Source organism: Denticeps clupeoides, chromosome 5 (genome assembly GCF_900700375.1).
Source record: "Denticeps clupeoides chromosome 5, fDenClu1.1, whole genome shotgun sequence".
Taxonomy (NCBI): Eukaryota; Metazoa; Chordata; class Actinopteri; order Clupeiformes; family Denticipitidae; genus Denticeps; species Denticeps clupeoides.
The window spans coordinates 25,388,149-25,413,966 of NC_041711.1; the positions used below are offsets into that span (position 1 = coordinate 25,388,149).

A 25,818-nucleotide genomic window follows, 5' to 3' on the forward strand; every position below is an offset into this window, starting at 1 on the left:
GTTGATTAAAATTGAGCAACTTCTTAATAATGTTTAGTATTATTGTGTGAATACGTTTGAGGCAGAGTAAAATCTCTTGAATGGCATCATACACCCTCAGCCTTTACCTTTCCCTCTGAACAGACTGAAGCTCTTAGTCATGCAATTGGGGGTATAAATGATGAGGATTTGTGTCTGTGGCCGAGCTTGGAATAACTGAGCTTCCCAGGATTGGCTCACCCCAAAAATAAAGCTAATCCTCTTTGGCTCTTACAGAGCAGCCATTCAGGCCTCTCACCTGTTAATGCCCCAGAGCCACCAGGTTCACCTCCACTGATCGGTCAGGGAGCCCTGTCCTTAGGTGACCTTTCTTGTCTGACCCAGAAAGGAGTAGGGACATTGGTAGCAGAGACTCATCTGACATTACACACTTTAATGACCATTGCTTGTCATTAAAGGAGCGTAATGTAAAATGTAAGAGTGCAGTTATATGTTCAGAAATATTCTAATCACCAGAGATGGTAGTAAAAGTGGTGTCACCAAATAGGGGTGTAGTTAAATTCTCCAAAGTTTCAGTAAAAGATTCAGTTCACCAGAAACCATCAAAGATGGCTTTGCCATCACAGGTTTGAAGGGTGATGGCTCCATATTCCATAGAATACAGTAGTGGTATAGAATAAAATAAAGCGAGGAATTGAATGTCATTTTCCCTCATACAGAACTGTTACAGCGATGTATTTATGTAACATTGCTGTATGAGGCAAAATGACATTGAGATCCTCTCTTTATTTGAATCTGTATTATACTGTATTCTATGTACATAATTTGAGCAATCAAATAAGATGTAGACTCCTGCAGCCATCAGTCTTTTTATATATATATAAAAGAGAGAGAGAGCTTTTTGAGAAATTTCATATGGACTCTGACATATTTTAAGGATCAATAGTTGGACCTTGATGTTGAAAAGGTTGAGAACCCCCGCTGTATATGATAAACCTATAATTGACCTTTAAACAAACAAAACCAGCTGCTAGTTTGATTGATCTAAAGAACTGGTAAAACTCAGCATAACCGCTGAGTAAATAAATGAGGCGAGTTAATGCACATGTAGGACTGGACTTTGAGATCTTAACATAATGTAGAATGTTTCCTTTACTGTATGAAAATTCAATGAAAAAAATAGTCTTTCTAGTTGATCATGAGCTTTCTTTTTGAACTCTAAAGTTTAACATATGTGAATGTGCAGTATGTTCTCTTTATTGATTCATTCCCCCTTGATGATCCCCCTTTTACCCTGGTACATCATGTGGGTCACACGTCATTTTGGACCATTTTTGACACTGACTTGGTCAGGTTCTTCAAACCTATGTACTGATATGTCCCTGGTCTGTTTTAAGCAAGTTGAGACTGATATAATTGCCTATATGTGAAATTAAACCCATGACCTTAGATTGTTGATGGTTGGGCTATCGATGGGCGACATCCTCAGTAACATCTCTACCATCTTTTTGTGTCTGTGCTCTACAGGGTTTGCCTTCCCAGATTGGGCCTACAAGCCTGAGTCGAGCCCCGGTTCACGGCAAATTCAGCTGTGGCACTTCATCCTGGAGCTTCTGCGGAAAGAGGAGTATCATGATGTGATTGCCTGGCAAGGAGACTATGGCGAGTTTGTCATTAAGGACCCTGATGAGGTGGCTCGGCTGTGGGGGGCACGCAAGTGCAAACCCCAAATGAACTACGACAAGCTCAGCCGTGCGCTCAGGTACAGCAACTCCATCAATGGTTTTAATTACTTGGTTGTTGATTATTTATTTGTTGCTTGTGTGTTTTCATTGATTCTCATAATGGTAATCTCGCTTTCATATGACCAGTGACGGCAATTCTTCACTCTATCTATCTATCTATCTATCTATCTATCTATCTATCTATCTATCTATCTATCTATCTATCTATCTATCTATCTATCTATCTATCTATCTATCTATCTATCTATCTATCTATCTATCTATCTATCTATCTATCTATCTATATCTCTCTATCTCTCTCTCTCTCTCTCTCTCTCTCTCTGTCTCTGTCTCACTCTTGTTTAGCACATTTTTTCTCAAGCAAATCCTCTCAAGCTTACACAATATTTCCCCAGTGTGAGGATACCTGTAAATATAATGTGTACCACTGTTTCTGACCATTACAACAGCATCAGATGAATGAAGGAATAGAAATGTGACTCTTTCAGGAACAATTCAAATTAGCGCAACTTTTAGACAGGCTGCACACTGTTGGGTGCAGGTACATATTTAACTCCTGTGCTTGGTATCAGACTGATATTCACTTTGCCATTTAGAGATTGGGATGCCCCACTATGGCCTGTGATGAGAGGATGACTGTGTGGGTGCTTTTGCTACTTGACGACAGAGCTTCATTCTTACATCACCCCCGTTACACAAGTTTGAGCCAGGCGGCACAGCCAACGGCGTGTTGACTTGGGCTAAAAGAATGACAACAGACTGGCAAATGATTCCAAACAGCAGAAGGGTCGCTCTTTAACAGTGAACGGGGCATGTGGCTGCTGATGCGGAGTGATTTTTCCATCATTAATCCCTGCAATTTAAAGGCCCTGCCACCCAAGCCCAGAGGTTCTGTACCCACATCTGAAGTTCTTGTCCTCTCCACGTTCCTCTTCCTCTCTCACACTTTCTCTTTCCCTTACTCTTTTCCAATAAGTTCTATTCTTAGCCTGAGCTCTAACAGATTTTCCAATTAGACAAAGTGCTTGTATATATAAAGAAACAGGGTTGGGTACAAATGGACACCAAACGTTGGATACTTCACACAGTGACACCCAATCTGTTTGTGATGGACCATGTTCATTTAGGATCTGAACAGACACTGGAATTAAATCCCTCAACAGTGCATAGACAATGCTGAGAGCAGATTAATGACACTGTAAATGACAGGTTACGAAATCACACACAGCATGTTCCGACACACCACCACACGCCAAGCGTCATGTGGGCAGATGTGGAATCCCTCAAGATACCGCTGCAGAGAAAAACCTCAGGCCCCAGAAATTACAGCCTGCCATTTCTTAAAATCCCCAGCTTATTCTTCTTGACAACTGTGTGTGCTGTTGGGCCCGTCCTCAAACCAGACTTTTTTCCTTCCCTTATACAATTGTATTTTTATTTTCAGGCCCATGCCCTAACGCTTTCCTGTCAGGCGTGTATGGAAACTCCCGCTATCTGAATTTCTATTGTGTTACTGTTGACATTCCATGAGACCTTAGGATGCGGCTCTGCTTGTTCGTCATTTCCCTGTGCTGCTGAATTCCCAATTAGGGAAATCAAGAATTGGTCCTTTTAATACTCCAACTCTTGTCCAAATTCCAAAATAGTGAAATCCCATCTCTGCCCTCTCTGGTATCTTCTGATTCTGACTGCCATTCCACCCCTCTGCTTCTTCGCTGTCTTTCCAGTAAAAAAGATACAATGAGCTCTATAGACTGGCCTTATATGGGTACCACTGGGATCCAGTGGGAATGAGCAAGTCTACAATTTATATTCAGTTAAAAAAAAATATATAGTGTAGTGCTTAATATTGGTTTCTGTCCAATATACCACAAGTCCAATGTCTTGTGACAGCTTGTGACACTTTTAAAGATGCAAAGACATATTAGTAGCACAGTACAAATTTCAATATGTTAGTACTGCTGTACTTGTTCAGTACTGGCAGAACTGCAGTGATGGTATTGGATCGGTATCTTAAGTGCATAAAGTGGAGAACCTATAAATTTTTTTGGAACGAGGTGTGAATTCATAGTGTTTCAACTAACCACATTTTATTTGTGTTGCGCTGTATGCTGAGTTATGTGCTGTGGTGACTAACTGAAATTCAGCCTTTGAGACTGAACGTCACTGAGCTCTTGCAGGTTTGATCGAATTTGACCGCTGTGATGGCAATCAGCTCTCTCTGGATTTGATTGAGCTGGACTGCTGTGACCTTCAGTGGGGTTGATTGGGTTGAACTGCTGTGACACTACTCTGTTTGTAGCACTTAGCAGGACAGTAGTTGTGGTCTACAACAGCCTTCATTGTTGGATGATGGAACGTGTGTGCGTGTGTGTGTGTGTGTGTGTGCGTGCACATAGCTGAGTGAATGTCTTTGTGTGACTTGTTGATGCTCATGTTGATGTTAACTTGACTCAGTGCATGTGTTTGAGCTTGTGCAGTTGTGTGCATCTTATTGTTTGGCATAGAATGAATCCATTATTAGCTGTGTGGGTGAATACACGTGCTCAAGCGCGCACACACACACTCCACCGACAAGTGGCACATGCAAACACACACGTGCGTTATGATGTTTATCTGGCTCTAGTGAATGGACTCCATGCACTGCAGGGGGAAGACGGGCAGGAACTCCTCGTCTCGACATGTGACCAGAGCTGTTCGACCCCCTTTCTTTAATGACCATTTCAGGAAAAGAACACACACTCACACTCAGCATGGTTACATCCAGTCACAAGTTTGGCATGAACACAGATCAGTAGGATTGACAGCAGAAACTGGTGGGTGTTTTGGGGGTGTTTTAAAGAACTTAAAAAATATATAGTTCTCTTAAAGAAAACCTGTTGTTATTGGAGGCATTTTACATGTGACTCATAGAGGCATCCCACCAAATAAAGCCAAGTTGTACTAAAATATGCTCTATTTCTTTTTATTTATGGTTTACTGTTGATATATTTTATTCTGCAGACTGTCTTTTGTCTTGTGCACCACACATTTTTTTAAATCCAATGCAATCCCACTTGCATTAACTTGATATATGCCATGACATATGTGGTCACCAGCCTACTTACCATCAGTGTGGAACCTGGGCCCATATTTATTAGTGTATGAAAACAGTGTTAAGCAGTAGGTTTGGTGTAGGAATATTTTTACCAGTGTTCCAAACCTACAGTTTCAGACTAGCTGGTGATCTTGTGCTACAGACAACTAGTGTGTACATGTTCGTAACAGTGTAGGTCATTACATGGTTTGACCGAACAAACAGTTGGTGTTGCACCATGGACAATAACAGAAAACCCACAGAGCGTCATCCCCTCCACTTTACTGACGCTGTAAAAAATACAGTTAGGATGAAAAAAAACAAACAAACTGTAAAATACAAATTGTATAAAAAGTGACAGTTAAAAGTAATTAAAAAAATGAACAAGGCAAAAAATTAGGAAATGCGAATGTGAGATTTTGAGTCCACTACACTAAATTCAGACATTTTACAGGGTGTTTCTTTAACTTGATTTGAATACATTGTACACTGTATTGTTGTGTGCGTGGACATGCAGGGCTGTGTGTGAATGTATTTGTGTGACTGTGAGACAGAACGTTGTGTGAAAGATCTAGGGCTCAGAATAAATGCATTGACAGAAACGTGGCCAGCATAATTAACCACAGAAATGCCCCACTGTAAATACTGGGAAGTGTTTTTGTCTGTTTCCTGTTCAACACTCAAATGGGAATATGGTGTCTGCGGTGGGTTTTTTAAACTGCCCTCTAATCCTGTTCATGGCCACTGCAGATCATACAGTCTCAATGTTCCCTAAAACTCCCTAAAACGTAAAGGCCCACTTCCCTTTTTGCTGGATTGAAAAAAAAACGTTTTATACATATATGTTCAATTGTAAATCTTGATTCAGCCATGTTGGATGAGTGCGGGTCAGCCAGGACTGGGCTGTTGGGTGGCTGTGCAGCTAAACGCAGACCCTCAAAGAATCCTTTCTTCTTTTTTGAAGTGAGTTCAAATGCTCTTCAAAGTGCGCCCTCCCTCCCTGACTCACAGAGTGGGAGGGAGAGGGGGAGGAGTGGTGGGAAAAAGTTTCGAGTATTTGTGCGCCGTGTGTGGAGTTTGTGTTGAGCACGCATGCGGCCATGCGCTCTGGCTGGAATTTGAAAACGATGCGACCGAACCAACAGAGACCCACGTCTCTCAACAGGACCAGCATTCTCACTTGCACTAGTTGCCGAAGACGCATGATAAAGTAACTTTCCTCCAGCTTTGTTTCCACACGTGCCCCCGTAGCTGGCTGCCATACTGCCGTGGCTACAGTTACTACAACTATCGGGGCTGCAGCTGTGGGAACGTGTGCAGGTATGGTGCTACTGTAAATATTTAGTGCTCTGAGGCATTCCTGTAGCCTCTTGCTCCTCATTGTCCCCAGTTGCGCTCCATGGGAAGAAGCCCTTGTTAATGTCTTCTTCTCCAATGCGCTAAAATTACATGGCTGCTCCTGGCCCAGTGTAAACAGTGTTTTTCGACACAGCAGACCTGCCCCCCACCCTCTCTACTTCTGTCTCTTTTTCCCCAGTCTCTGTCAGAATGGCAGAATGGGGAGGACGACATGAGGACACGTGTGAAAATGAAAGATTGAGGCAGCTGTTGACTAGAAAGGGGAGAGAAGGCAAAACTCGCTGCAACTCCCTGTCTGAACAGATGCAGAAACATCCTAAAGACCATAATAGAGCCAAGCCATAGGCTCTCCATAACCCTAAATAACACATACAGCATATAATCACACACTCCCTCCCATACACACGCCATGTTTCCAAGACAAAAGTCTTTCTGTCTCCCTTTTATGGTATATTTAACTCCACCACGTGAGAACCCTAATAACCGTACTCTACTGACTCGTACGTAACCTGCATACACTGCTTTAAAGTATACACTCTATACATTCAGCAGTCTGCTGATGTAAGCGTCTTTCCTCTAACCCTGCCATTCACTCAGATTACCAGTTTACCCTCTAATGAGAGAACGAAAGAGCACGCAACACACATGCACACGCTCACACACGCTGTCTCGAGAGCCCTGAAGAAGTGGCTGTAGATTGGGCCAGGGTTATATAAAAGGATGGAAAGAAAGAAAAAAGGGAACCGATTATATAAAATGATATAGAAGGACAAAGGTTATTATAGATGGGGTCTTATAGACGGCCCAGGGAGAGAATGGCTGTTATGTAAGGCGATTAAGGAGGGGGAGAGTTTATTGGTGTGTTAAAAGTGTTATGTAAAGTGATGGGTTGCTGCTGCTACACTGACCTGAATGTCCAGCATTGTCCTGAAAAGGCCCTGACACTCACTACTTACTCTGTTACACACACAGACAGACATGCTGGCAAAAATAAACAAAAAGAGCACAGATCACACTGACAGTGTCTAATACATCAACAAATGTAACTAACCTATTGTGTGCTCAGCAAACCCACGGTCCCCCATACACTCTTGGACATTCATGGTAATGAAGCTATTCAGGTTAATTTATTCTTATTGACAGATATCTGCTTCTGTTGTATGGTTCGCATCGGAAGCTGTTTGTTAAGTCCATATATTAGACCTTATGGCAAACCTGAATTGACCACATTTACATTTACAGCATTTATCAGACGCCCTTATCCAGAGCGACTTACAATCAGTAGTTACACGGACAGTCTCCCTGGAGCAATTTAGGGTTAAGTGTCTTGCTCAGGGACACAATGGTAGTAAGTGGGATTCGAACCCGGGTCTTCTGGTTCATAGGCGAGTGTGTTACCCACTAGGCTACTACCACCCATTTGTTTGGCCAAACTGATCAACAGAGCAACAAACACACTCAAAGGAAACAAACTTAGATTTGCTGGTCTCACATAAACTTCTTGTGCATGTTATCTGTCTATAAAATGAGTGTCTAAACTGTGTGTGTTTATATGATGGCAGATATTACTATAACAAGAGGATCCTACACAAGACTAAAGGGAAGAGGTTCACCTACAAGTTCAATTTCAACAAGCTGGTCCTGGTCAACTACCCGTTCATAGACATGGGCTCTACTGGTACGACTGTGTCTCTGGCTCAATCAGGCTATATATTTATATCTGTCTTTCCCGAGGCCAGTGTGCCTAAATATTAAATCATTCATGATTAGCAATGTCACTGTAGTTTAAAAAAATTACTGCAATCCATAAGTCAGTGTATTAATTCCTAAACAATTTGGATTACATTTAACATTGCAGTTACACCTTTTAAACAGGTAATTTGCCAGTAATTAGCCATTTAATAATTAATGCATTGTGATGTGAGGTCATGCTTGACCTAATTATCTCTAACATGAAAACGTTTATTCCCAGAGGGAAATTGTTTTCCATGTTCTTCAACACTACTTTATTGTCAAATTTAAACATCTTAAAATTTTGAAATCATATTCAGCATGTCATTGTAAGTTTACGTGAAGTTATGAGATGATTGGACACATTTTCTCTTCCCCGTCCAGGCAGTGGAGTTCCTCAGAGTGCCCCTCCTGTGCCGACTGGGGCAGGCACACACTTCCGTTTCCCTCCCTCAACGCCTTCGGAGGTCCTTTCCCCCAATGAGGAGCTGCGCAGCCCTAGCGTCTTCAGCATGGGACGGCGTATAGCCCGCGGCTCCGTCAGCGACTGCAGCGACGGCACGTCTGTCAACTCCGAAATAGAGGAGGGTAACGGGGGAGCTACAGAAGAGAGAGCAGGAGAGAGAGGGGTGGGAGAGAGGTTCCGGAGCATCCTTCATCCGCGCCTGTCCCACGAGTCTCTGTTCCGCATGTATGGGGGTCCCAGCAATGCAGCGCCCCCTCCACCTCGTGCACCTCCAACCCATAGGGTCCACGCTGAGCCTCTGTCACCCTTCCCTGTTTCTCCACTCCCAGGTCCCGGGCCTGCTGGACTGTTAGCCCCTCCTCTTTCACCTGCCCTCTCCATGACACCCTCATCCCACCTCCCCTACACACCATCTCCCACTCTCTCCCCCATGCTGGGCTCTCACTTCTCCTTCAACCCAGAAGACATGAAGCGTTACCTTCAGGCTCACACACAGAGTGTCTACAACTACCACCTGAGTCCCCGTGCCTTCTTGCACTATCCGAATATTGTCATCCCTCAGCCCCACCGGCTCAGCGATAAGGGTCTAGGAGGATCCACAGGGGCTGGAGCTGCTTCTGGGGGAAGTGTTGACCGGTCTGTTGATCGGGGGGAGCGTCCAACAGTGCTCAACAGCCATCACTCTGGCCTGTCCCACCCACATGCCCACAGCCATGGACATCCACCACACTCCCACCCCATCCACCACCCAGTTCACCTAGCTGAAGAGCCACCCCACCTTTCACCCTTCAAGTTCAAGTTACAACCACCACCACTGGGCCGCAAGCAGAGGGAGGGCCAAGGTGGCCAAGCAGGTCCAGTCCGAGAGAACTCACTTTCCTCCACTTCAACCTCTGGTCTGGGTTCCTCTCTCTCCTTTGGCAGTGACCTCAGCTCAGCCGGTGGCTCAGGCCTGGTGTCCAACTCCTCCTCCACTGGTTCTCTCAACAGCACCGGTTTACCAAAGATCAAGGTGAGTTTCCAACCAGTGTCTGGAGTAATGGTTCATCTGGTGTTTGTTTAATGCCCATCAGATCATTAATTGACCCTAATGTCTCCTCATGTAGGTGGAACCCATCTCTGACATTGAATCAGAAGAGGAGGTAGAGGTGACAGACATTAGTGATGAAGAGGCTGATGAGCGTGATGACTTTGAGTCCTTCTCTTCGTCTCGCCACCACCACCGCTCTTTCCATCGCCATTCTCACCATCAACACCATTCCCATCACCCCAACGGCAACGCCCACCCACCCCATCTGGACGATGACCTGGAGGATGTCTTCAAAGCACCTGCACCACCAGGATTGCTACCCTTCTTCAGTCCCCACTTTGCAGAGACCCGGCGTGGTCTCCCATCACTGAAAAGTGAGCCGGACGAGCCTGGAGAAACACCAGCTGCCAACCCCCATTCCCTTCCTCCACCCACCAGCAGTGAAGTCCAACAGCAAACCAAGTGTATCCCTCTGAAGCTGCGTTTCAAGCGGCGCTGGAGCGAGGACCAGCGCATGGAGGCCAGTGCAGAGGAAGCAGAGGATAAAAAGGTGCGAAACACCAACATGTTCAAGGGACAGACGAAGGAGCGGGATGGAGCCGAGGAGGAGGTTATGGAGGAGAATGGGAGCATAAGTGGAGAAGGAGAAAGCCCGCCTCATCAGGGCCTGGAATGTCCACTGCCCCATACACCCACCCATCACAGGGCGAGCACTGAGCTGCACCGGGCAACTGCCCAGCTCTCCTTGGAGAACAACGACTGCTGATCCCACATTCTCAAACAACTGACATTCACCGATGCTAATACTGATGTGCACCACAAGATCTTTTACCCCAGACTTGCATGAGAACACTGGAATTCTGCTCACCGGTCGTACAACAGGTTTTACTTTTTGTCTGACATTAACACTTTGAGGATTCCTGGACAAAATGGAGCCTAGACCCTGATCTGGACCCTGTCTCTGAATGTGTATGTTCATATTTATGCATGTGCCAGGTTCAGCCCCGGGCACAGTGATTGGATGCATCAGAGATTTGCAACTGGCACACAATTCTTTCCCAACTCTGACCTTGCACGTCAGAGGTGTAGATTTTATTTTTCTAAAATAAATGAATCCGATTAGTGAAGTGCCTGTAATCTACCCAGAACCCATGACCCAAGTGAGAAGAGGGGAGAGGAGTGTGAAGTCGTCAATCATCTCCCTCTAATCTACTGAACTTACACGGAGGAGTGCTGTCCTTCCACCTGTTTTCTTACTGCTTCAGTCCTGCCGCTCCCTATGCAGTTCACAACTCTGGTCACAAGTGAAAAGCCTTGAACCATTTTCTATTGGCTTTTCTGAGGAACACATAAATGGACAGGTCCACTCAGGTACACTTGATGGTGTTGGCCTCCTTCGTGTTTCTGTCCTGGCCCAGCGGAGGTTTGAGGGAGACTGATTGTGCTTTCGAGGTAACTCCCGGTCTGACGTAATCAGGGCTTTCCCCTTTCCCTGTCTGCTGCACAACTGTTGACACCTTGGTTGAGGAACCATCATGATCCAAAGGCTCTGTCAGCAATGGTTAGAGAAGACGTGAAAGCTGACACACTTGACCACAGCCACAACAGTCGCAACAACCGAAGCTTGCCTATACTCCCATCTCCTCATGTCTTTTCTCCAGCTAGATGTTTCTTTGGGACCACACATGGATCCAAACCCACCTCTCATTCCGCTGATTTATCTGCTACTGTTGGACCGTTTCGAAACCGAACTAACTCAGGCGATGAACAGACTAGCAGAGGTACTCCTTGCTACTCCTTGTTTTGCATCCCAGCCACTCCTCCACCCCATCTGACCATAAAGAAGTGGGAGAATGGCAGAGAGGACATGAGGAAGCATCAGTGGTGGAGTGAATTGAATGGCCTTTCATGAATGAAAGAAGGACAAGCTCACTATCAAATTCACCTTCCAGTCACCTGGAGGAGCGACTGGTTCTCTACCAGGTCACCTGTCAGAAATTCACCAATCAAGTCCACCAGCTAACAAGATGTCTAGTATGATAGTCTCATAGTGTTAACAAAACCATTCATATCGAGAATACACACATACACACACACACACCAGAGCAGAACACACTGTTCACTTGCCACACACACACACACACACACACACACACACACTGAAATTCACACTGCCTTTAATTCATTAGCTCATGTCCTCTGGCTCTCCAGTCCAACCAGCATGGCAGGTGTGACTTCTGACCTGGTCACAGGAAGAGGATTCTGGGAAGTGTCACTTGTACCGAAGGAGGAGACGATAGTCCCAGACCTCACACACACTGCCTCTTATGCCTTGTTTTTATAGCATGTTTTTTAAAAAGAAAAATTAAATAAATATACACTCACAAACTGTACCTTTATATAGATATTATATATCCAATATGAATATTATAAAATACAATTTTAGACCATGGCATTTAAAGAAATTAAAGATCCAGATTTTTTTGTAAATGTTTTTGTCTTTTTTTTCAGAGCTGATCTGGAGGGTCGATTTATCAGTGCTCGAGAGCTTATAATGATAGCTCTCGGGTTTGACCCTTTCTGTTTTATATAACGTTTTATATAAATGTGTCCCGTTGATGGGGGAGTAAACGTATGGACATGCGGAGCAGCTCCCAGCAGTGGCAGCTGTGTCCAGTGCACTCTCAGACCCCGCCCACTCAAACCCGTGCTCACCCTCATCAATCTGCTGAAATTCAGGTTCGGTCCTCCTGCACTGGGTCTTGAGATGAATGTTGGGGAATGTTGTGTCATTGAGCTGACAGTAATGAGTCAGTTGGTGGCGGGTTTTAGGGTGCAGTGGGGGCGAAAGGATAGCAGCAAAGATGCTTGTGGCCAGGATGGCCGTGTCCACCTCGTCCTGGGGGGAGGAGGTGCTTTCTATGATGCTCCGAAAAACCAGATATGTTCAGGACTGATCTACAAAGGGCATTACTCTAAACTCCCAGTCCCATCTAAGCCACCACCTTAGGCCTCCTTCCATTTTAAAACGTTCTTTGCAACGTTTTTATGTTGGTTTGGTCGGGCTCTTCTGATTGACACACCCACTTGTTTTGCGCTGTACGTGGTGTCATTAGTCAGCTTCTCCACCATCCCTCTCACCCAATCCACCCTGTTGCGTCTGTACTTATAATGAAAGCTGCCTTACTACTAACTCTTCATATCTGGAGGACATCGCTTTTGTCTGTGCTGTGTTTGCCACTGTGTATTGCATACTGTACAAGGCCCTCAGTCTAACTTGGTCACATGCTCTTTCCTGGGATGCTGGGTCCGTACTCAGGCTGCTGTGAGTGGTTTTTCCAAGGGCATCACCCGGCCCAAACGGCAGCAGCGGTTGCTGAACGGCAGGGGCAGGGCATATGCTGGCCACACCCCTTCTCCGTGTTCAGAGGGGCTTGGCGGAGGCAGTATGCGATGGTCTCGTTTGTCTTTGTTTTTGTGTTTACAGGTAATTCGTTTCTCACCCCCGCTGCTCCATACTATTCCTTCGATATCAATATTGCTGTTCATTATTATTATTATTATTATTATTATTGTTATTAATGTTGCTGAATAATTTAACCCTCCCTTGCGTTTCTCATGGGTTTAGTCATTTTCATTGAGTGTTTATCACATTCAGTGGAAATTAGGGGAGGGAAAAGGTTCTTCTTCCTTTTTTCTTTCTTTGTGTTTGGTGTAACTTTTACATTTGTAAGATAACTAAAGGTGTAATATTAAATCATATAGTGCTCTATGGTAACAGAAGTGGCAAAGCAGGATAAGGCGAGGGATGAGGGAGGATTTTTATTTTGGTGTGTTGGGGGGGATCTGTCCTGTATTGTAATTTTTATTTTGTAATGTTACCTTTTTTCTTTCTATCTTGCTCTTGTACATTTTTTTTTTGTTTTCATTCGGGGATTGTACTATTTTAAAAGAAGAGATGTATTATTGTTTTACTGTGTAAAGGTGTCTCTCCCTCCCCCATTTCTCTTTTCTGCAGTTACATAACACTCATAGAGGGATGAGTTTTAATACAATGATGTAACTATGAATTTCTCTTCTTTCTTTTTGTGTTTTATTTGTTTCAAACATGTAATTAAGATGTAATCAGGGTTAATTAAAACAGGTTGGAACTATCTGGAAGTGTTGTGCTTTTGTCAACTGTAATCGCTCAGTCCAGTAATTCTCCATTACCAATAGAGTGGGGTGGTGTTCGCTTCAGGAAAATTTTGAAAGTGACCGACTGCTGACTGAAAATGGCCAGAATCAGTGACACTATGGTGTCACTCTGTGATAATTAACTTAGATTTTGTCTACTTCTATGTAGTGAACGACTGGATGTGGCTCCATGATGCGGCTTTGTGTGAGAAATGTCGCCATCTACTGTTACAAATGAAGAATGACAGGCTGTCACACTTTTTAACGATCAATCCGCTTCTTCGTGTGCTTAGTTTTAGTGAGTGCATGACGACCACATAAATAAATTTTGTGAATTAAAATAATTTAAATCCAAGAATTCGGCCCACGCGGACTGTTAGACCGGTGATTAAAAGTACATTCAAAGGACAACAAGTGATGATAAGTGAATAATGGTATCATGTGAGTAAAATTAATATTTATTATTTTTAAAATCTTGTCATGAGACTAAAACAAACAACCTGCAGTTAAAAAACAGCTTTGATGGGAAAATGCCCACCATCACAAGATCTGTGTAATTAGTCACGGCTCTTGCTGGAAAGGCTCCATCACCCACTCACGCGCAGCATCACACTCCGCCAGAGTCCCCACAACTCCCTCCTCACCGCCAGTGTCACCCAATATGAGCAACACGTAGCTCTCGCGTTACACAGCCAATGCATATTAATATCAGCAGATGCAAAGGATTGTTTTTCTGCCAGACAGACATTTTGTCTCATTTATATATTTCCAGTTGGATTGAGCATAAACACTGAAATGAATCTGACTTGCTATGTTGATAAAGATCTGACTTTGATCTTTTTTTAGACATGCAAATCATCGGTGTTTGCTGTGACCAAGTAAAATTGAATGTCAGTTTAACTGAGGATCTGCTGCTCTTTGCCCCTTCTGAGGACAAAGAAAATGAATTAATTAATGTATTGGGGTGAGAGGAACTTTTTGTGCCCCAGGGGCTTGGGATCTACCCAATGCATGTATACAATCATGACAGTAGTGTTATATGGCCTGTAAAAAAAGTTCACAACTGGAATCATAATGACTGATGTCTGTACGCATTTGTCAGATGCTGAATGTGTCATCTTCTCAAACATTGAACAGATAAAGCAACAAGTGACAGGTTCATACAAACTTGTACAGACTGGCAGAAATTAAGAAGCATTAGATTCCACAAAGAGGAAGTCCTTCCTTCTGAGTAGGTTTTAGAGGTTTACAGTGTGTGTGAGAACATGGAGTCTTCAGGTTTAAAATCAGGTGTATAATATATTAATCCTACGCTGCATTCACGTACGTGTTATATATTTTATGTTCAACCAGCCTTCTCTAGCCACTGTATACAACCAATTTAAAAGTTTACAATATATAATACAGTTATAATATCTTTTCATGTTGTATGTTGATTTGTATGCTCTTATAACTCACTGCTTTAGACAATTTCTTTGTCCCCTTAGTCCCGTTTGTTAGCATCTGTTTAAAACAGCAGGCCGATCAAATGCCCCAGTGCTCGGCATGGGGTGGACAGTTGATTGGCAAGCAAGTGTTGGGGTGTGCAGAGCTAAGTGGCTGTCAGCCTGAGAGTTCAGGATCATAGGGCAAAGTCCCGTGGAGAAAGGAAAAAAGGAGGCTCGACTGACGAGGGAATGTGGGCCATTTGCACAGCAATGTCATAGCTCTGTCCCGTTGACGGAGCATGCTACTTTATTGAAATCCTGAGACACCGCAGAGTTTATTTGGAGTTTATTTCCTTCCAATGTTCCAATTTTACACTTTTGTGGCCTGAAATGTGAATTGTTTAAGTAACATCAGCTGAAGCAAACATATAAAACACCTCTTTTTAATGTGTTATTTATGATCAGTTTTTTTTGGCCTTGTAGAACAAACCACAAAACACTCAACATGTAAAGCTATAACAATTCCTCTAGATGGCCCTCTTCCATTCTAGATCTTTTTCAGACAATCTCTTCGGTTTCCTCCCTCTGTAACTTGAGTTATAAAAGTTTGACATTATATTTGTAGCGTTTTATTAAATAATTTTGACCACACATCGTAATTAAAAATGACTGAGTTAAATCGTCCTTTGCTCTAGTTTAATTTCATCTTCTCGAGTCTTCTAGCGGGAGGGGTCTGTCTTGTTTTAACGTTTAATTAGCTGCTCGACACCAACTTTCGCCTGTTTTTACGTTTTCTGCCGTTTTATTTCCGAGGTGTTGCACTTTTCCGCGCCGGGCATTCTGATGACGACAGAGGGCGCTGAAACGGGGGACCTGCTTGTTCCCGTCAGGGCGATTATATAACGATTAACGAGCTCGCGTGGTTTAAAAGTAGCGTGGATGTGAAAATGGTGCGACGTTCGGCGCTTTTTCTAATCACAGTCGACATGATGTTGCGTGTGGACCACTGCGGGCCAGAAAGTTTTCATGCGCCAGTGCCGTCAGCGCAGACCCGTGAAATAAACACGGGGTTAGACGAGTTTACGCGAGGCCACGCCCCCACAGTCCAGCTGGTGGCAACACGCGTGATGACATCACCGTTGCGCTCGGTCATTGGCTCCGACTCGTCGCGCACCCGGCCAATCGCGCGGTGGCGCGGTGACGTCAGCCCAAAAATCCTCTTCAGTTTGTTGGGAGGGGGCGGGGCCAGGCGGTGGTTGACGTCAGAGGCGGACGGGCACCGCGCCGCGATTGGCTGTGCGCTGCGAGGTGAGGGTCTGTTGCTGAGAGAAAAGAGAGGAAGAGTGGGGAAAGGTGAAAGGAGGGATGAGCATCGTGTGCGCTTCTGGTTTGGCGCAGTTTCCCCGCGTGAAACTTAATTTCTCTAAAACTTTATTTTTTTAACGCTTCCCTTGTTCACCCGCAAACCTCCTGGCGAAAATAAGATTTTAAAAAAATCTTTGAGAGAGACCTGGTTGAGACCGGGATGGTTACCATTAGTAATGTCCCGTTATTTAGGGACGTGGGACCTGTGCGCCTTGCTATTGGGCAGCGCGGGCACGGCCCCGCCCCCTACCCGCCCACAGCCTGTTCCTATGGTTCCCAGGGCTCCAATTGGATACTGTAACTTTCGCACCAACGACCGGTCTGGCTAATTCCCCACCGGGATTGGACAGACCGCACGCCAATCCGGCGCACTTTGACAGCAGGCCACGCCCCTCATTTTACACCAGCGAGCCTATAGGCTACTGTACCTGTCAGAGAGCTGCGATTGGCCGGACGGACCAGCTGTTAGTGGTTCATTCACCATTTTGTGACTGTAGTGGAGAGGGGGACCGCGAGAGTTTTTTCATCTCCGCCCGAGTTGGCGTGGAGCGGCGAGGCGTTCACCGGAGCGGAGGCGAAGCGACGGCCCCGGCGGCTCTCGTCCGCAGTGTCGCGCCGCCGCCCGCCGAAGGCTCGCAGTCCGGCGGTGAGTTTGGTCCGCTGCGTCCAGCTCGAGGTCGCCTCGTAACTGTCACTTTTTTATTGCAGCTGCTTGTTGTTGTTTTTCTTCCCGTCACCGATTGCGCGCGCAACGACGGAGTCTCCGCGTATTTTATCGCGCCGAGGCGCGCCCTCCAAAACTTCGCCCGATCCCCAGTAACGCCGCCGAAAGTTACTTTTCTGGGGTTTTGTTGGCGCTACTCGACAGCGAGCCCGACTTTACGCAACTTCTGCAGAAGCGCTCAGGTGGCGCACAGAGAGGATCGTAAAGCCGTGGCGCAGGGGGTGCCTGCTGCGCTGCTGCTACTACTACTACTATTACTACTATTACTACTACTACTACTACTACTACTACTATTACTACTACTACTACTACTAATACCACTGCTGCTGACACGACGGCGGCTTCTATAACGTGCAACGGTGGGTGGGCAGTTACTACGTCCTGTGCACGCTCGCTGCGCGACGGCTGCGCGACGTTTCGATCCGCCTCCATGCGATCACAGGGACGCGCTGTTTGCATCGCGGCGATTACGAGGCCGAGTTGCGCCTTTTTGCGGACCCGCGTAGGGAGGCCTGCGCGTCTTGGCTTCTTTTGCCGGTAGAACTACGAGCCCCGACTGTCACCGACGCCACGGCATCCTGCCTGGTCCCCACGCTTGTCACGGTCAGTCCAACTGCGGTCGCACCGCGCGAACTTATCGAACTGGCAGCGGGGGGGGGGGGGGGGCAACCAAGCATTTGCTTGTTTGTTTTTATTTCAACGAATGCATGATCATTAAGCGCGTCAATCATTTGCAACAGGACGCGTTCTGTTTTTCATAGACTTGTGTGCTCATGTGTTAAGTATTGCACGGCAACGTTCCTCCTAAAATGCATGCATGCTGCTATTATTAGTGCAAGTCTGCATCATGGCACCAGGACGTATGCCTGCATTGTTAAGAAACCCCTTTTCCCACGCGCTCCTTCGCACTGTACAAATATGTCAGTCGAGTGGCAGCCCTGGTGTCACCTCCCCTGCCCGATCCTCCTGTCGCTTGACCCCCACCGACAGCTACTCCACAGCTACTCATGTGCAAGACGGCCGTTGTGCCAGCGCGGTGCCTGGACTCCGGTGTGAGTGCGTGAGCTCTGGCCTCTTAAGCATTTTGCTGTTTCATGTGTGTCAGTGTTTGTGGTCCCGTGTGACCCAGTTAGGAGGTGAAACTCTAACCCCGGCTATAGAGTGTGGCGTGGAGACGACGTAAGGGCCGCCACCGGAGCCCCCGCACTCCCTCGGCATGTCGTGGCCCACGCGTTTTGTTTTGTTAACCTGCAGTGTGACCTGCGCACGGCCTAACGCACTGGAACCCGGGGGGGGGGAGGTGTGTTCGTCCTCACACACGCTCGCTCGCCTCGGAGCTTCGGTCCGGGGTGCGTCGTCACACAGGCAGCAGGATCCCCCTCGCCGGGTGCGCTGGGCCTGGCATGTCGGCATGCCGTGTCACTGGACGGAATGCCGCTGTAGATCGGATGGGCGCTGACTTCGGGGTTCCCTGCACTGTCATCTGGGCCGTGTCGCAGGTGTGTGTGTGTGTGTGTGTGTGTGTGTGTTGCGGCATCTTTCGTTCTTTTTCCTCCCAAATGTGTTTACTTTGTGATGCGGCCTGTTTACTGCAAATTTGATGTTATGTAACTTTCAAATAAACATGCTTAACATGCGCTGTAGGTTGCAAAAAGGCACGATCGGGTGAACTTTACATCTGTGTTATTACCACAATTCTTTTGACCTTCGAAGATTAGGTTTTTTTTTTTTTAATTCTGAGCAGTGATCACATCCATTAAAACAAACAAATAAATAAATACATTTTCTTCTGGTTTTTTTAAGGTTAAAACCACAAAAAAACGTTTTTTAATTATTCTCCTTTCCATTGTCGATGTGACGCGCTGTGTTAAGTCGTCCGAGTGAAATGTCCTTGTTTGAACGAATCGGTCGTGGCCGTTCAGCGAAAGCGTTCCTTTCTGCTGTACACAGGGATTTTGATGAATGCCAGGCTGAAGTCCTTCTAAATAAGTCTGGAGAAGTCCGACTTTAGATCGTAACCTGTGCCGCAGCGAACGCGTGGTGGGGGAGTGCGTGTTCTTTCTCTTCTTCTTCTTTTTTTTCCTCTATTCATCTCTATGTGCGAGGTACCTCTGACTACACCTGTGTGTGTGTGTGTGTGTGTGTGTGTGTGTATGCATGCGTTTATTTAAAGACCTCGGCCCTGGTGTATGGCTGGGCTTGCCCACAGGCTTCAAACGCAGCTTTCTGTCAGCCGATGTGAACCTCACGTGGTTGTAACATGTCCATATGGCCGTTGTGAAGTTTTTTTTCCCCCCGAGTGCGTCAAGACAGGCACATTTTCACGGCGACGCCGTGACCGAACGCAGTTTTCAGCTCAGCAGCCGAGGCTTGGTCTCCCTCGCAGCGGCACAATACTTAGACTTAGGGTTTAGGCCGGATGCCGTCGATTTCTCGTGCCATTTTCCAGGTCTCAGACCGCCACACATCTCAGCCACCGCCCCCCCACATACTTAACTGCTAATTATTCATAATGTGAATGATTTGTAAACCAGCAAAGGCCATTCCTGTCCATTTTAAATCGTGAGTTAGACAGAGCGGCAGTGAGAAAGAGATCAAAGTGAGGACATGACGGCAATGTCACGAATTTTGAAACGATCATAACAAACGTGGAGGAAGGACAGGATGTGATGCAACAGCTTTGTTAAATAAACACTTCTGCCACGGTCAAGGAACGGAGGTCCGAAGAATTCGCGCTGTGCTCCTCTCTCCCGTGACACAGGCTGGGAGCTTCGGTGCGAGCTTGTAGATGAGTGAGTGTGTATTTATGCAGATTTTTTTTCTTCCACTTTTGCAGATGCATCTGACTGTGTGCCAGGTTTTTAATTCCTCGCAATTTTATTACACTGCGCCAGATTATTATTTTTTTTTCCGCCACCCTCTGCTTCCCTTAAGAGTGCGGGTGGGTAGGTGGGAGAGGAGGACGTGAAGGAGAATCTGGACATGTTGAGGGAGTGTGGAATTTCCCTGCGACTCTACATGGCAAACGGAGAGTTCACGGCCACACAAACACACACAACGCACCACACCTAAGCACCCCATCCACCTTTCCCATGTGTCTTGTTTTTCTGATGTGGGTCTGCGCCCTCTTTTTGTGGACAGTCGAGTAAGAGCTCGTGTAATCGTGCCAGCTGCTGTCCACCTTCACCTTGACACTTTAACCCATGCTGCATTACGAGAGTAAAAAGAGAAAACCTTGCAAGCATGACGTAGCAGATATGACTGTGCAGCATTTCTTTTTACGTGTGTCTTTAAAGACAAAATAAAAGGATGGTGCATTGGCAGTGATGTAGCCCGGAGAAGCAGTCGTTTCAGTATAAATCATTATCACCATATCCTGCCCTCCACTCTAATCCTCTTTACCGATCACTTTTTAGAAGTGATTATAATTGTATAACTCATAATTGATAGGTTTATAAAGTATTGTGTTCAGACTGCAAAATCCAAGAGTGAATTTCTTGACTGACACAGTTTAAGAGCTTTGAATTATAAGCTTTGAGTTTGCTAGCAAATTTTGCTTTCAAGTATATACTTATGGTAATTTAGTATATTTTATATCCGAGTCATAAAGCTATGCGTGAAATTGATTATTATGTGTTTTTGAAATAAAAATACATCAAAATATAAAATTTCCTGTACTGTAAGTATAGTATTAGCTGCAGTGATTGTACTGCATTCTTTTACATTTTCAAATCAGTTCATTATGTATTAGTAATTAAGAAATGTGGAATCTGTGTATAATACACAGAAGTAAGGAATTTGAAGGAAAGAATTATCGTCTAATAGTGTGTGTGTGTGTGTGTGTGTGTGTGTCATGAGGGGGGAAGGAAGGTCAGATGACCATTGACCTACAGAATTTTTTAATGCCCAGTTGATTAAATGTATGCATTATACCTATAAATATACCCTTAAAAGCAGCAGATTATTTTCTTGATGGACACAATTTCTTTGTTGAAATAGCTTGGTGAATTATAACAAATGCTGTTTTGGAATACATTGCATTTAGTTTTGCACATATATTTGTACTTTTCATCTTAGAGCACTTTAACACTGAGGTTTAAAATGTATTTGAATTTATGCTGCACCGAGTAATGAAATGCATTTGTGATATCCAAGTTATACATATACATGGGATGTGTGTGTGTGTGTGTGTGTGTGTGTTAGGGAAAAGTCAGGCACATATTGACTTCTGAAAATGTATTCACTGTGGTTTTGATCCCACTGCTTTTTGCAGACATGAATGCACTTTCCCACTTAGAGCCCTGGTTGCGTGTTAATCTCTTTGCTGTTTCCCTTAATGCACACATTCAGGTATGACATCATCTCTGATTGCAGTGTCATGATGGCAGTAACAAATGTTTCTTTTTCTTTCTCAGGCTACTGAAAGGGAAGAAGAAAAAGGACAGAAACAAGGAATATGAACAAACAAAAATAAACACTGAAGACATATGTAAAAAAGAAAAGCTGGAGAGAAAATAATTAACAGTACCACGAATGCACTATACAAAACTGAAAAGTAGACAAAAAAGGAATTACAAAAAAGATGAAGCATCCTAAGAAGCAGGCGGCACGCTCTCCTCCAGCTACCAGGGCCAAAGGGAGCAAGAGACGGGCAGCAGTGGACTCCAACCCTGCAGGGAACAGGAAAGAGAAACTCAGGGATAACCATGAAGGAGAGTTACAGTCTTTAACTCCTACCCCTTCATCCAGGAAGCAGACCCCACCCAGGTCAGAAAGCCATCACTCAGAGCCCATTAAGAGCTCTGCATGGAAGGGGCCAAAAGAGGTGGTACGAGGACGGGCGGAGGAGGGTGGGAAGACAGAGGATGTTGGCAGAGGAGGAAAGCGTGTGAACAATGCAAATTATGTAAACAGCACAAATGCTGTCTTAACCAATAGCAAAAGCTCAAAAACGGTCATTAGCAATAACAGCATCACAAATGCCCAACATCAAGTCCTTAACAATGCAAACACCACTAACAGCCACAACTTAAATGCCATAAACAATGCAAATACCATCAACAACAACATTAACACCACAAACACCATCAGTACCTACAGTGCTGACCTAACCAACAACATGTCTACTAACCACAGCCCCAACACTCACTCCAGTCGCAAGACAGCCACCTTCAAAGCCAGGGTGCCTAAGAAGAAATACATGTATGAGCAGCACTGTGCAGCCAATGCCACAGCCCCAACCCTAATCACTACCTCAAACCTTAGCCCCATCCTTGCCTCTACCATGCTTAACAGCAACTACCACAGTAGTACTAAAAGCACCAGCACCAACAGTGGTGAAAAGGCCACTGAGAGTCATTCAGACAGCACCATTAAGGATAGAGGAGACAACGAAAGAGGCAGAGGGAACTCTGGAAGATTTGGGCAAGAACGGAAGGCAGTGGATGGAGAACATAATAGGATAGGGCAGAACACCCCTAATTCAATACGTTCCTCTTCAACTGACACAGCCAGTGAGCACTCAGGAGATCTGGAAACCTCAGAACCCCTTGGCTTGCCCCCAGCTGAACGCAGCCCCAGTAATACAGAGTGTAGCCCCCTCTTTTCAAGCACCCATTTTCAGCCGTCTCATAATAATTCCAGCCCCCACCTTCGTAAGGATGGTACTCCTCTGTCTGGGGTACTTGCTGATGTTCTAGCCAAGGGGCTGAAGAACCAGAGGGTGCTGGCCCGTTGCCGACAGAGGAAAAGAGACAGAGCAAGTGGAAAAGAGGAGAATTCGGTGAATGAGGAGTCAGTGGGTACTCTGTTGCCTGTGTTCTGTCCTGGTATTGTTCGGAGGGCTGAGCAGTTTAGTGTGGGGGTGCAACTCATGGGGGAGGATGAGATACTTTGGTACCCCTTCGATGCTGCAACAGTGGACCACGAGAATGGGTGTGAGCTGGTGGATCTAGTTCTTGATGCCCCTCCACCAGGTACTGGGTCCATTACCCCAGGGACAAGAGTGTGTGTGCCTTATGGAAGAAGAGATTCTAACGATCCACCACTGTACAGAGAGGGAATTATTTCGCAGGTGGATTCCCACCCGGCGGTGGCCTGTCCTTACAGGGTGGTGCTATGCCAGGATATAGATGAGGACAAGAAGAAGGGAAGTGAAGAAAAGGAGCAGGAGGAGGTTGAGGCTGGCGGAAATTTAGCTGTCTGGGTGTCCCGTCAGAGCTTGCGTCTCCTCATCCCACCCTGGGAGCTGCCAGAACAGCTGGATGGAGATGGGAAAGAGAGGGTGTATGAGCGTGAGAGAGAGGAGAGGGAGCGACGAGAGGAGATGGAGGTGGAAAGGGAAGTGTGCCAGCTCAGTATTGGAATGGCATTGGGAGGAGCAGGAGTGTCTAGAATGGCCTATGCTGGGTACCCACCCATTGGAGGTGTGGTTATGGGACATTGCTATGGGAACACAACCTCCTCATCAACCTTGCTTTCCAGCAGTGCACTTAGTATATCTGTAGAAAGAGAGGGAAGTAAGGCAGCAAAGGAGCAACACGGTGACCAAGAAAGGAAGCAGACACACACTCCAGATGAGGACATGGAGGTTTTGAGGCTCAGTATGGGGCCCCTGCAGGATGCTGCTGATGTGGGGGCCCCAATCGCAGGACCAAAAACAGCAGCTATAGGGTCACCCCAGCACAGGCACATACTCTCAAACCCTACTAGCTACTCTAGCCCTGTGTCTTCAGTGCAAGAAGTAGGGACTCCGCTGGGATCCCACCATTTGACCTCAAACCATCATCTAACCAACTCACAGCCTTCTGCTTCACCAGCTTTTTTAGGAAGTGAGAGGTGTGTGGTAACACCTAATCACATGTCCTCCTCAATCACACCTTCAGTCAGCTCTACAGGGACACCCCTCACCCCAGTGGAGGAAACCCCAACCCCTTCTCAGACTTCTACACCCATTCCAGGGGCAGTGGGCTCTGCACCATCCTCTGGCTCTTCCTCACGGTCCCGCACCCCACTTTCTGCTGCTCAACAAAAGTACAAAAAGGGTGATGTGGTGTGCACACCCAATGGCATTCGCAAGAAATTCAATGGGAAGCAGTGGCGGCGACTCTGCTCTCGTGATGGCTGCATGAAGGAGTCACAGCGCCGCGGGTACTGCTCACGCCACCTCTCTATGCGCACCAAAGAATTGGAGGGAGCGGCCAATGCCACAGCAGCTGGAGGGGTGGAAAGGGAGAGAGGGAGCAGCTCAGGGACGGCAACCCCTTCAGACCTGCGAGGACGTGCCAGCAGTGAATTTGACTGGGATGAGACATCACGGGACAGCAGTGAGACCAGCGGAGGCCGAGCCTCTCGTCTTCTCTTGCCATTATCAGACTTTTCTTCACGCTTTGACTTTGACGAGTGCGAGGCAGCCACTATGCTGGTGTCCCTGGGGAGCTCCCACTCTGGAACACCCTCTTTCTCACCAGTGTCCAATCAGTCACCCTTCTCACAGACTCCTTCGCCCTCACCATCTCCGCTTTTTGGGTTCCGGCCAGCCAACTTCAGCCCCATAACTGCCTCACCTGTCCTTGCCCATCCCCGTCGCCACCGCCACCCGAGTGGCACAGCTGGTAGTGGGACCCCAAAGTTGGGCTCAGAGCGAGAGCGCCACCCATCTGGGATGCAGCCCTCCTTCCACACCAGCTTGCCTTTCACAGTTCCAATGAGCCCCAGCAAGCGGAAGCCAGACGCCCCACCACCACCTCCACCTGTTATGCAGGACTATGCCAAGCCAGAGCAGGAGCAAGGAGATACCAGAACATTCCGGGTGCTTTCACCGCAGGCACAAGTTCACACGCCCACACACTCTTGCCCCAGAGGGGTGGCCACGCCCTCAAGCCGACCCCCTTCCTCTTCGACCAACTCCCCTCCTCCCATGCTGGTGTCTGCCACTCCCCCATCACCCGTTCTAACAGATTCGAACTCCCGTAGAGTTATCCCAGTTTTCCAGCAGCCTTTGCGAGACTCCCCAGTTATTGTGAGGAACCCTGAGGTGCCATTGGCCAAGTTTACGGAAAGACCCCTGGCTCGAGCTGTGTCTGGAAGCACACCATCCTCTATAGAAGGTGGCCATGCCTCGATTCAGGCAGGGGCAGTGCTGCAGGTCCCTGTGCCAATAAACGCTGCTGCGGTGAACAATGGTGCAGTTCTTCTTCAAAGTCCGACGCCAACTCTGGTTCTGGTCTCTTCCTCACCATCCCTTTTAAATCCTACTCCATCTGGCCTCGCTACCCAATCTAATGCTGCCCTCACTTGTATTTCTGTGGCCACCCCTATTTCTGGTTCTGCCCTTGTTCGTTCGGGAGATGGTGACTGCAAGGACAGGGATGGACCCTTGCAGCAGCCAGTGCCATGCCACCCCACTCCCACAGCCCTGCTGCCACTTATATTACCAGCTGAGAGCCTCCATCCAGCTCCACGAAAGGACATCATCATGGGACGACCTGGCACAGGTAAGTGTAAATGTTTGTTAAAATATCTTTGTTAAAATATAATGATTTTTTCTGATGATTTTATTCTATTAACATAGTGCACCAATAAAGTGCTTGCAATCCTGTTATATTAGTTTTTTAATGTGACTGCAGGTGCCTACAATAGATCTTATTAGTTCTGGTTAAGGCTTAAAAACATTGCTGTTGGCCCTGTGAAAGTCTAATATAAGGCCACTCATATCCAGCTATGTGATGAATTGGTCAGA

The 25,818-nt window shown here is 46.3% G+C and overlaps 2 protein-coding genes across 6 annotated transcripts in view; both read left to right on the top strand.

Annotated features, from left to right (window-relative positions):
• erfl3 (Ets2 repressor factor like 3) overlaps positions 1–13,542 on the top strand; it is a 40,091-nt gene extending 26,549 nt beyond the window's left edge. For all 4 annotated transcript variants that reach the window (XM_028979966.1, XM_028979964.1, XM_028979968.1 and 1 more), the window contains exons 2-5: positions 1,507–1,741; positions 7,722–7,837; positions 8,275–9,368; positions 9,463–13,542. In XM_028979966.1, coding sequence (XP_028835799.1) covers positions 1,507–1,741; positions 7,722–7,837; positions 8,275–9,368; positions 9,463–10,152 — 2,135 coding nt within the window. In that variant the 3' untranslated portion in view covers positions 10,153–13,542. The remainder of the gene's footprint in view (positions 1–1,506; positions 1,742–7,721; positions 7,838–8,274; positions 9,369–9,462) is intronic.
• A 3,250-nt stretch (positions 13,543–16,792) lies between these two features.
• The window catches only part of cicb (capicua transcriptional repressor b), a 30,316-nt gene continuing 21,290 nt past the window's right edge, over positions 16,793–25,818 (top strand). For both annotated transcript variants that reach the window (XM_028981645.1, XM_028981646.1), the window contains exons 1-2: positions 16,793–17,000; positions 21,494–25,573. In XM_028981645.1, the coding sequence (XP_028837478.1) occupies positions 21,661–25,573 (3,913 nt within the window). In that variant the 5' untranslated portion in view covers positions 16,793–17,000; positions 21,494–21,660. The remainder of the gene's footprint in view (positions 17,001–21,493; positions 25,574–25,818) is intronic.